The sequence below is a fragment of the Cydia strobilella genome, chromosome 3, assembly GCF_947568885.1.
Source record: "Cydia strobilella chromosome 3, ilCydStro3.1, whole genome shotgun sequence".
In the NCBI taxonomy this organism is placed as follows: domain Eukaryota; kingdom Metazoa; phylum Arthropoda; class Insecta; order Lepidoptera; family Tortricidae; genus Cydia; species Cydia strobilella.
The window spans coordinates 19100748-19113830 of record NC_086043.1 but is presented as its reverse complement, the minus strand read 5'-3'; the positions used below and the strand labels follow the sequence as shown (position 1 = coordinate 19113830).

The following is a 13083-nucleotide window of genomic DNA, read 5'->3' as shown; positions in this document are numbered from 1 at the left end:
GTTAATCTGTGTCAATTGTTCAAGCTAACTAAAAATATACACTATAATGAAGTTTAGTTTTCACCTATTGCAAATTTATCTGTTCTGTTTTCACTGTTTCAAAGCGATCTGGCTCGAACTTTATGGCGTTGAATTGGGATTATGCTATAAACAGCGTCACGCGTATTTGAAACATTATCTCTAGATATTTCTAATTATCTCATCTGCTAATGATCTTTACATAAAGCCTCTGGAATGTTCCCATCCACAAAGCAAAAAGATGCAGCGCACAGCCATCTGCCTACCGGTTCCAGGCGCGTCTTAGTTGCTTTTTATTTTCTATCTTTCCTGTCTATTTTTAACTCGAGAGCCCAGTAAGGGTAAATTGCCTGGCTAGCTTGTTTTTGCAATTCACTTTGTATGAGCCCACCTCTAATTATGGTTGTGTCCTTACTCGATGGGGTTTTGAAGCGACGCTTCGCAGGCTGGGTTATGTCGTTGATTTTTAATATGTAATAATATTTTATTATCGTTATTACTTTATGTCTTGTAATTTTTGCCGCTTTGGCTTAACTTTAGCTGTAGGTTGTGAAATGTAAGTGATTATAGTAAAAAAAACGTAGGTATTTAAAGAAATTAATTGTAGGTAAGTTTATCGCTCTATCGATTAAAAGTTCACTTACTAAATTCTAGCGTGGAAAACTTTGATAACGCACATTTTTGTTTTTCCAATAAAGTAGGCGTATGTGTTAATAAATAATTTTCATCCAGGTTCCCATCGTATACAGCTGCAAGTTACAATTTACAGCTGTATCTCATAAACCGTGATAGCTAGACATGTTGTCACAGATGTGGTATATCTGTTGCCGCTATAACAACAAATACTATTTAATAACAGAATAAAATATATATTTAAGTGGGGCTCCCATACAACAAACGTGATTTTTTGCCGTTTTTTACGTAATGGTACCCAACCCTTCGTGCGCGAGTCCGACTCGCACTTGGCCGGTTTTTTGTTAAGGCTTCAGAGAATGGTAGATGCTTTTGACGCGGGTTCAAACCCCGGCTCGTACCAATGAGTTTTTCGGAACTTATGTACATAAATATCATTTGATATTTACCAGTTGTTTTCGGTGAAGGAAAATATCGTGAGGAAACCAGACTAATCCCAATAATGGCTAGTTTCCCTTCTGGGTCGGAAGGTCAGATGGCAGTCGCTTTCGTAAAAACTAGTGCCTACGTCAATTCTTGGGATTAGTTGTAAAGCGGACCTCACAGGCTCCCATGAGCCGTGGCAAAATGCCGGGATAACGCGACGAAGAAGGAGATTTTGTTAGACGTGTAAGTAAAATATTCCTAAAAATTATTTGTCAACATGGCTTGACATTATGTATTGAAGAAAAAGTTACTAAGCCCTCCAGTGACCGAGGAGGAGTTAGTAGGAAAGTAAGTATACATTCTTACCTGGTTGAGTTCCTCTTTTAATCGGTAGATGTGGGTCAGTCACTGATCACAATGTCGGGCACTATGACTCGGTCAGGTGCTTGGAAGGCTTCTAAGCCGAGTGACGTCATATTTAATAAGATTTAGTACACTAATAACGGTAATATTCCAGGTGACTCGGCTAATAAAAAGAGAAATGCTTAGAAATATTTAAAGGAAAAGTAGAAAACTCACTGCCTCGGGCGAGACACGAACTCGCGTGTCTAGGATTCCAGCCCGCCGCTCTACCCGCTGCTGAGCTACCAAGACTTATCCGTTGACAGTGAATGTTTCCACCATATCCTTCATCTGTGCCTCAGGGCGCCTAGCCCGAGACAGAGAGTTTTCCATATTTCCTTTTATTTATTTCTCAGCAATATTTAATTTTTAATATAATTTTTTTTTTTTTAATTTTCTAGATGTGATTTCCACTTCAGTTTAAAGCCTGACCAGGAATATGATCACGCGCCATGTAGCGGAATTTCAGTGGAACTAATTTTTTCATACTATACTGAACTGTCACCCTATACATGAGAATAACAGCGCCCTCTTGAGAATGATCATATATTACTGGTCAGGCCTTACTATTTTGCATTTTTGTTAGGTACTTTAGTTTGTTTGTAGGTTATTTTTTTAAAGACTGTCGACTTGGACGTTTTGCACTTTTCGCTAAATATAACCTAGTACAGACAGGGTAGGCGTTTTTTGCAACGCAGCTATAATGTTTGTTGCGAACGCAACTTTTTATTTATATAAAATATTCGTAGCAGTAGCTAAACGCAGCCGTCGGGCTCGTTTAGTATGCGGGGGCTTTTTTAAAGCACCAATAGGAGCGCTCCACATCATTTGTATCGCGGCCAATTAGAGGCACCTAAATTTAAACCACCTTTTTTCCATAACCACCACTTCTAAACTTTTTAACCGTTTTGTCAGCTGTACCTTGTAAATTATACTACTGAAAATTATATTAGTTTACTTCAAATCGAAGTCTTTTTATTTGAGTCGTCGAGACCTGCACGGCGGCTACAATGTTCTTTTATATATTCTTATTAAAAAACCCGGGCTAAGAACATTTCCAGTCCGCCATCGTCTCCTATCACTTTCCTCACCCTTTTAACAGGCCTTACTGTTTTAATAAAACAAATATCGACTCTCAAATTAAGTATGCGTTTATCGACGCTAATAGTAATAGGTCTACATTTCCTCAACAATTCCATTTGATCAAATTAACTTAAGAAGTTTGTTTAATATCTGCAGAATGCTTTTGGATTAAAAATTCTCCAATGAAACAACTGATTATGACAAAAATGTTTAATGTAGTAGTAGTAAAACTCGTTATTGTACGAAAATAAACATAAAACAAGATAAAAACGCATAATTTGTACAAAGGCGTACTTATCCCTTTCAGGGATCTCTTCCAGTTAATCTTTGAGCAATTGAGGGAGAGTTGGAGAACGATAGACATCAAAGCTGTACTAAACGGCATAAAAGAAAATATTTAGTTTCCTAAAAGACAGGTAAACCTATAACCTACAGTATATAGCATGGGCATGGGATTTATGTAAAATAAAAGAAATATATTAACAGTCATGTATAGTTATAATATATAATACATATAATACGTTCTATACGATATAATACATATGATAAACTACCTAACCGCACACATCTTTTAGTTGCGAAGTTCCGAAGTTCCGTCCGAAAGCCATAGCTTTTTTAAGTTCGCCTTCAGCGATGCGACCGACTGACACTTTCGAAGAGAAGACGGCAATGAATTCCATAATTTGACAGCGTACACGGTAAAAGACTTGTCATAGGACCGGTGTTTGTGCGGCGGGATAGACAGAGAGAGATCTGCACTGGAACGGAGCCGATGTCCGCTGCCACCTGCTAAAAATTTAAATTTCTCCGAGAGATAAGGGGGAGTAGAAGGAGAGAATAGGACGTTAAAGAGAAGAAAAAGTACATGTAAGTCTCTGCGCCGAATGGGCAGCAATTTGAGTTGGGAGCGGAAAGAAGAGATGTGGTCAAATTTCCTTAGTCCAAAAATGTATCTGATGCAGACATTTTGCAAACGTTCGAGCTTGTCGAGTAGCTCCTCAGTGAGATCTAGAAAAGCGATATCCGCATAATCGAGAAGGGGAATTAGCAGAGAACGTGTTAACATGACTTTCGTGTGGACAGGGAGGAAACTCTGGAGACGTCGAAGCGAGTGCAAGGAAGCAAAAAGTCTCCTACTGGTTTCAGTCACATGGGGTGCCCAAGAAAGAGTCTGATCCATGACAATGCCTAAATTTCTTACTGTGGATGAGAAAGGAATGTGTGTTCCATCGAAGAAAATTTCAGGCATTGTCACTTCAGACAACTTAGAGATGAAGTAAGGGCTCCCAATGAAAATTGCCTGCGACTTTTTTGCGTTAACCATGAGACCAAAAGATGAAGCCCAGTCGCGGATAGAGATAAATTATCAATGCTAGCCGCTGAGTAAATTAGCAAATCATCTGCGTAAAGGTGGAACGAAGAAACAAGCGATTTCGTGATCCCGTCAATGAATAAAGAAAAAAGTAGAGGCGACAGTACCCCGCTTTGAGGGACCCCCGTGGTCAGTTCACACCACGAGGAAACAGTATCCTCGACCATAACCCGCTGGCGCCTTCCAAATAGGTAATCACAAAACCAAGAAAGTGTTAAGGGGGATAAATTGTAATTACGTAGGATCGCTAGAAGTACATCAAAATCCACGGTGTTGAATGCACTGCTAAAATCTAAAAGAACCAAACCCGTTAGCTCATTATTCTCTATATTGAGCTGAATGTCGTCAGTAACCTTGACCAAAGCTGAGGTCTCCATACAATGTTGCGTTCTTCATCATTTTATAGAGAGTTCGCGAGGTTACGCCATCTATACTTTACATACGGCAACATGTAGTTTGGTAGAAAAATTGTTAAATAAGTGGGGTTACCTTTCATTAATTTGCTTCTTTCTTTGTATTGTTCTACTTATTTATTTCTCTGCACGTATGTTCTCTCTATAATATACGTCAAAGACCGGCCTAAAGTGCCTTTATAACGCCATCTATGTAGTTACATTGGTAAGTAATGTGGTAGAGACAACTTTGTATGGTGATTGACAGTCAATAATATAATACATAACATGTAGGGACCGTGCGTGTTGGAGGTCTGCCATCTAGTGACCTGAATCGAAAGCGAAACAAATTCACGCTCCTAAGCAGGTGCTGCCCCCTACACTTCACGCTGGCTCTATTTCGCATAGTAGGGTCTGCCATCTAATGGCTTAAATCTATTAATGGAAACTTGACATAATGCTTCTCGCCAATGAATAGGGGGCTTCTGCTGCTGCCGTCTACTGTTAATTGCACGCTGCCTGTATCCCCAACAAGGGCCTGACACTCTTTGATAGAGCAAGATAGTCTTATTGCGATTCCTATAAGAGGAGAGAGAAAATAGTGCCATGCTTTGTCCTTATCACCGAACGGGTTTTTTTTCATGGTCGGGTTATGGCAGCATGGGTAGGAGGCGATGGCGAAATACCGAAATTTATAAGAGTGAAAGAGAAAAAGGATTATGCTGCCATACACTAACCTGTCAATACATGAATATGTTTTTCTCTTACCCCTGGTCGTTCGGTTTCATGTCTATAACTACTATACTATGATACTATGTCTATGATCCCCAAGGATCAGCAACTCAGAAAGCTAGTGCGGGATTAAGTTGAGACCTAGAGGTGTTGGAGGTTCTGCCATCTGGTGACCTGAATCGAAAGCGAAAACAATTCACGCTTCTAAGCAGGTGCTGCACCCAACACTTTACGCTGGCTCTATTTCGCATAGCCCTACTATGCCCTCTGCCATCTAATAGCTAAAAACTATTAATAGAAACTTGACATAATGCTTCTCGCCAATGAATAGGCCGGGCTTCTGATGCTGCCGCCTACTGTTCATTGCAGGCTCCCTATATCCCCAAGGATCAGCAACCCAGGAACTCAGAAAGCTAGTTCGGGATTGAGTTGAGACCTAGAGGTGTTGGAGGTTCGCCATCTCGTGACCTGAATCGAAAGCGACAACAATTCACGCTGGCTCTATTTCGCATAGTAGTGTCTGCCATCTAATGGCTTAAATCTGGAAACTTGACATAATGCTTCTCGCCAATGAATAGGGGGCTTCTGTACTGCCGTCTACAGTTCATTGCACGCTCCCTATATCCTTGGCTCAGAAAGCTAGTTCGGGATTGAGTTGAATGAATTAATTTTTATTTGCGACCTTGAGACCTAGACAATCTATCAAGATTCTATCAAAATACAGCGCCCGCATCAAGGCCCCAACAGTAATGTCGCAACTGGAATGCAGCTGCAGTTGTCATCTGAACGTCAACTTAAGAAAAACTAATGTCACGTTAGTGTCAACCTGCCTGGTGGCGCTACTGCGCCAAATTCCTTTTCAGCATAACCTCTTTTACATAAAAACTAAGGTGACTACTGGCCACCGAGACAGGACACTGACATTTTGACAGACTCACAACGGACTTCACTTGAAATTTAATTATCGCAAGCTACACACACACACATTTATTATAATGATTCCCCATATTGAATAGCAATTGTAGCCCGCTAAAGTTGATATATATTATCGCTTACGCCGCATACCGCAACAATATTGAACATCCGCTTAGAAGATTAAGTTTTGGAATGATCGAGGACTACGGACTAACGGGTTAAGTCACCTGCGAGTACAAAATTTCTATCTAAATTAAACTTTGGAACACCGCAGTGTCGGCATCAGCTCCCAAAATTCTAAAAGTCTTTTACGACAATCTTCATCACTGCCACAAGATCTTTTGTACCTAGTGATCTTACTAGTTATTTTATTACACATTTATAATAGGTATACCTGGCCTGGGCCTGATTAAATATGATTCGGCGTAAGTAGTTAAGAAGTACCCTAAACGGCTATGAGATCCAATAAGTCCATCGTAGAGTAGCTGTAATTTACTACACGTCTCTCTATAACATGTCAAGAACGCGCACTCAGCTTTTTTGGTCATATCGTGCGGTCTAAAAAGCATGACCTAGAGAGGCAGATCATCTTGGGGCAATTGGATGGCAAGCGTGCGCGAGGCCGGATTTAAAGGTGTCGAGGCCCCGGGGCAACAAAGGAGTGGAGGCCCCCTGGCCCCAAATTATTTAACCGAAGTCTCTATTGTGAGGGCCCCTCTCTTGTGGAAGCCGGGGGCAGTTGCCCCGGTTGCCCTCCCCTAAATCCGGCCCTGGCGAGGAAAAGCACACCCACGAGATGGTCTGATGCTGTGAAGAGGGTGGTTGGCGGCAACATGCAGGGCGTGACCCAAATGGCTTATGACCGCACACTATGGAGACGGAGCATAGGGCACATGATCTCGATCCTGAGCAAGCAATGAGGGACCGAGGAAGAAGAAGTACGTATTTCTGCGGCAATTCACCCTCAAGTACAGAAGTAGATTGTTGCTCGAGTTTTACCATCTGAGGTCGAAAGGTGATAAAGGCATTGATGTCTTTATTGATGGGTATTTGGTACGACAGTTATTGAGACATCCATTCACATACATACTTACTTCTTTCAATAAACTTAAATTTGTATTCGGTTCAGGACACGAGCTCGTCGATCATTGCAAAGGAGGATTTCTAAATAACCGACACCCACGTGTGTAACTAAAATATTCTCGTTATTTAATTTACTAGGGTAAGAACACATTTTTACAGATTGTTATTGTTCCAAACCAGCGGTCGGCAACCTTTTAGCAGCCTAGGGCCACATAGTAGTTAACGAAGTTGAAGCGGGCCGCACTCCGGGCCGCAGTTTGTTAATATGTTGTGACTTTATCGGACGTTGTCGTGTGTCTGCTCCTGTTGCCGACCGCTGTTCTAAACAGTAGGGTATCTACAAAAATTGTACACTATGTGAAAACTTACAAGATAACTTTTAATTTACAATTAACAGAGAAAATCAATTTCAACAAAGTTTAAGTTAAGCTTTTTTTCATTATTAAACTTAAAACTAATTAGTATGTACATTATCTACTTATAAGTATTTACAACGTCATGTATTTTAGAAGGTATTATTTCGAATGAATGTTCATCTAGAACGGTTCAGTTTGCATTGTTATTACTAAATTTAAGGCAACTTCGACGAGCGTCGACATATCACAACGAATACGTATTCACTGAAGACTTTGAATAATTGGTTTACAGACCGCACACTTTAGGCGCAATGGACTGTCACTTTTGTCATGCTTTCGAATTATCCTAATCGTATTTTACACTAATCCAAATGGAAAACGCATTGGAAGACGGCGTTCCCTGTCTTCACTTACAACAAGAACAGGGTATTATCACAAGAATAATCTAACGATACCACAACATCACAATGCTTAATATTAAATTTGTTCCCCAATTATTTTAAGAAAATTATTCGACGTAAAACAAAATAGAAGAAAAACAAAATAAATCAGGTATAAGAAAAGGTAACGTTCGAAAGAATATTAAAGCGATTTTTAACATTATAATTACGTTATGAACAACACGTTGGTAACTTTAGTTTTCATCGAAGTACAATTACTTTAATAATAATAAGTATTCATGCAATTTATGCGTCGTGCATTGGTTAACAGGGCACCATTTAGAAAATGTTTAACAATAGGAAAAGTCACGGCCAAGATTCCATAAGACTGATATCACTGGCAACATCGTGACGTTCCGCGACCGTTTCCGTAAATACATCTAAATTATTCTCAATTAGACGTAACTACGTATCTTTATTACGTAGAAATAATAAACGTACAAAAATGAGTATTTTAGAATACAGAATGTATAATTTCACAACGAAAATCCAGCGTTGATTTAATTGACTCTTAAACATAATTATTTATTGAAGGGTGAAAAACTTGTGAAGTTAAAAATTATTGTCATTTCAGATTGTGTTCAAATAGAACCTAAAATACTGTTCAGACTTCTAAAAAAGCGGTAGAAAGGATAAACGAAGAACTATATAGGAAAACATATCCCAGTGTTCACTATAACAATGTAGTTTTAATATCAACTGGCCACGAATGTGTTCGATAAGAAGCGTACATAATTAACGCGTACGCAATAAGGATATAATACCTATTGTTACATTACATTATTCATTTGGAAATATTGCCTGATAAGCTTCAATTACGCTAATAAGACGCAAAAATAATAAAAAATAGAAAGTTATTCAAGCTTAGTATAAAAGGCCGTAGTGGAAATACGGAAATGTTCGTAGGAATAAAGTTAATAACAATACTTCTTGAGATTATTCAATTGGTACCTATGCCTTAAGTATAAAAAATCAAAATCATTTCAGGTCCCTTTAATTTCTCTTAATTGGGTATATTACGGGCAAAATCCGGAAATTTAAAGAGCGTATTGGAAAAGTATTGTGCGTTACTAAATTTCTTTGGAATTTGGCGCAAATATTCATAACACATTTTAAAGGCTTTTGCCCGTAACATAATCGCCAAAAGATCTAATGCTTCACAAATCTTTGGTGCTCATCCACATAGCAAATATTCGGCACAAACGAATGGAAGGATACGGCTTTATACAAAAATAGAATTAATACGAACACATTTTTCTTCTACTTTAGAAATTATACATATACGGTAATATCTAATGTTGAGATTGTAAGATGTCGTTAAAAAGCTGCGAAATGCCAAGTCATGCATTCAATGGAACTTGTGGTGGAATTAAAACAGCTTTACAGAAGCGATACCTATTCAATAGGCCTTGATGATTCAAAAGTTTTTAATGTTTAACCTACCTACAATTTGTTGACAGGTACAAAATATTCCAATAAAAGTGAGTAACCTTGACTCTGATTGACTAATTCTTAGTTCCAATTCTGACTAGAATCATTGACCGGCGGAGCGGAAGACGAAGTCATCGAGTCAAAGATAAACACTTTTCAACGTCACCACGGTCTCTTCGATTACAGATATAAATTAAGAGGTAGTTCACGTTACTTTAGGCCTTACACACTTCGCAACTTTCCGTTGACATACGTGTTTATTTTCTATTCTTAAGAAATTAATGTGTCGGTGGCTTTTAAATAACTTTACTTAATAATGAAATACATCTTTCAAATAAATACTATCTCGGAAGGTATTGGTCCCGGTTTATAATTTTTAAACAAATTATAAAAATTTGGACCCATGCGGCAAACATGTGATTTATTAAACATTTACACCAGCATCACACCCGCAGCGACCTTCTCCTGTGAATGCTTCATGAGTATCGCTCTGCGACATCACATGTCTTACTTACACCTATAATTATTACCTTCTTAAACACATATCACAATTGAACTCTCGGATTGAGAGAAAGTTTTAAAGTCCATGGACACGCGTGGGCACGCGTCAGGCGGGCGTGCGTCATTCGTGCAGGTTCTTGCTGAGGAGCAAGCTATTGTGCGGGCCCGACAAGTGTCTGATGAGTTCCGGTAACGCCTCAAACGTCAGCTGGCAGAAGCAGCAGTTGAACCGGCCGGGTGTGTTGGTCCGGCCGTCGTTGTCGCTCGACGATATCACGTTGCGATGGACCGAACACAAGTGCTTTAGCAGGTGCGCTTTCTGCTTGAACATGGCCACGCAGAGCCGGCAGGCGAAAGGTTTCTCGCCTGTGTGGACTCGGAGGTGAGTCTTGAGATTCCACGACATGCCGAATTGTTTGCCGCAATACTCACAGCGGTACTCCCGAACTGGCGCTTGTTTGCTGGAGCCTTGTTCGTGCTCCGCCGATGGAGGTTCGTCGCCACCCATTTGAGGCTGACAGAGCCAGGGTCCCCACGAACCTGCGCTGGGAGGTCGGTATTTTAGGCCGTCATCATGCGCTCCCGCGGGAGGCGTCACGCTCCTTTCGGGAAGGTAGGGCGGCGCGGACGCACTGAGCGGGTGCAGCGCTCCGAGACGAGCTCCGGCAGCTACTGCAGCCACACTGCCCGTTCCTTGCGTATACCGCAGATGCGCCATCTCTTCTAAGTAACTTGGTGGAAATGAAACGAACGGAGGATTCTGAGAAGGAGAGTTGTGAAAGCCAGGTCGTCGTTTCCGATGAGGTGTTACAACATAATTCTCCGGTGAAGTCTGCACGAGTGACATCAGATCTGCGTCAGGAGGTTTAAGATGCGCGTAATCTTCTAGTTTTACAGTCCGTAAATCGAGCTCTGGAGGTTCTATATAGTGTGACTTCCGCTTCGCCCTCTCGATTCCTCGGCCTAATCGATCACTAAGTAACTGTCTTCTGTACATGGTTTCAGGCGGTGGATCTTCTTGACTGGATGAAGTAGATCTTCTTCTGTTAACGTTCTGAAAAAGACGAAACAATTTTTTTTTAATATATTTAGACGCCAACATAATCGTAACACTCATCTTTACTTTGATACCTCGAATTAAATTTTAAACCTGCAATTCTGGTATATATATTTATATATTTCGGGGATTTCGGAAACGGCTCGAACGATTTCGATGAAATTTGCTATATGGGGGTTTTCGGGGGCGAAAAATCGATCTAGCTAGGTCTCCCAGATATTAATATCTAAGTCGAACAATTTAAAAACTTTAACATGGCTATGGTTTTTGGTTTTGCACATGGAACCTTTTCATTTTGGAAGTCTGTTATTATAGGTATAGCACAGACGATGAGACCAAAATTCATTTTTGATAACTGACAGTTGATGCTACTGTGGAAGATTCGACTCAAACATATCCAACCCCACATACTTAATTCATAAGCCTTCGTTTTGGATTCATAGTCAAGATAAAATCAAACTCACGATTGTTTATAAGGTTTGATAAAGATCAATTGTAATATAGTTAGATTATAAATTTCTGTGACTTTTAAAATACCTAACAATAGTTATTTGTGCAACAAGAGAGGAAAGTCGGTTTTTCTTGCGAGTGTTTATTTCGATTCCCGAGAAAGTAAGTTTCTATAATTGAATCACGAGCGAAGCGAGTGATTCTAAGTTAGAATCTTGAGCGTAGCGAGGGACTCAAAAACACGAGATGTAAAATAACTGCTCTCGTGTTGCACACATAATTTTTCACCTCAGTAGTAACATATAAAAGGTTAAAATGTATTGCGAATTACACAGAATAATAAAGAGAAATTAAAAAAAAAATTGTAATAAAAGTATGAAGTGGTAATTCATGGCCTTCACTAAATTAAAAAGCTACTTTGTTTCACTACCTGGAGTGAGGAAAGTCGCACTTTCCTCACTACAGGGAGTGACGAAAGTAGGCTTGTTCGAGCTGCTGAGGTGAAAAATAATTATTGGTGTTTGAATTTACTGTTGTTAATCAATGTTAAATTACCTTTGCTGCAACTGTTTCCACGTCAACATCCTGCGAGTCCTCGTGCTCACTGCCCGCGTTCTCCGAGGTCCTGGCCACCGACAGGTTGACCGGGTTGGAGGAGCTTCTCCGCCGCCCCGCCAGCCGCCCGCACTCCTTATCCTCCTGCTCCTCATCATCCCTCTCATCGTTACTACTCGAGTTCTCTTTCTTTATACTTAATTCTTCTTTGTCTTTGCTGAAGCCGGCGCTTGGTGTTACTCGGTCGCTTTCTGAATGCGAAGAGCCTGATGGTGCGTCGTGTTTACTGCTTTCATTGCTGTTGATGTCCGTTTTGAGGGTTTTCGCTTTTTGTCTGTCGCAAGATCTGTTCCGTTCTTCCGCTTGCTGGCGTTCCTTTGTTGATTTCCAAACGTCTGACTTAATTTCTAGGAGCTCGAACAGTTCTTGCATGTCATCGATTTCTCCGGACTGGAAAAATTAAAGGTTGCGTTTAGTTTTAAAACTCTTAATAAAATATATTTTTTATACTACGTCGGTGGCAAACAAGCATACGGCCCGCCTGATGTTAAGCAGTCACCGTAGCCTATGGACGCCTGCAACAACAGAGATATTACATGCGCCTTGCCGACCCTTTAAAGACCTGTACACTCCTTTCTTGAAGAACCCCATACTGTAGCCCCTCGGGAAAACCTCGGCATTTGATCGTGATTTGATCGTGTTCATATAAATATGTGGATGTGACCTAAGATGTTTTTTAATACCACGTTGGTGGCAAACAAGCATACGTCCCGCCTGATGGTAAGCAGTCACCGTAGCCTATGGACGCCTGCAACAGCAGAGATATTACATGCGCCTTGCCGACCCTTTAAAGACCTGTACACTCCTTTCTTGAAGAACCCCATACCCCTCGGGAAAACCTCGGCATTCCTCAGCAGAAGCGTCCGCGGGAGGAAATTCCTCTTAAACAGCACAGTACGCGACCATTTAGGTTCTAGGCTGTGAGGATGAACACCCTGCTGACGGCGACCTTTATATTGCGACCTTTTGGTAAAATACTGTTTGATTTTTTCTGAGAAAAGTTTATGTTTAATGTATGTTGTTTACTGTTATTTTGGAAATCTTTTTTGATTCTATGATACAGTCGTCTGCAAAAAAAACCCTTTTTGGGGACAGCGAATTTAAGCAAAGTAAGTCAGATTAATATATTTTTTACATTCTACAAAGTAAGTACCTATGCATAAAAGCTTAAAGAAAA

At 40.3% G+C, this 13083-nt stretch overlaps 1 protein-coding gene across 2 annotated transcripts in view; it reads right to left on the bottom strand.

Moving 5' to 3' along the window:
• Window positions 1–7414: 7414 nt before the first annotated feature.
• LOC134756046 (transcription factor Ken) overlaps window positions 7415–13083 on the bottom strand; it is a 40015-nt gene continuing 34346 nt past the window's right edge. For both annotated transcript variants that reach the window (XM_063692828.1, XM_063692829.1), the window contains exons 4-5: window positions 11847–12296; window positions 7415–10838 (exon numbers count right to left, since the gene is read on the bottom strand). In XM_063692828.1, the coding sequence (XP_063548898.1) occupies window positions 9906–10838; window positions 11847–12296 (1383 nt within the window). In that variant the 3' untranslated portion in view covers window positions 7415–9905. The remainder of the gene's footprint in view (window positions 10839–11846; window positions 12297–13083) is intronic.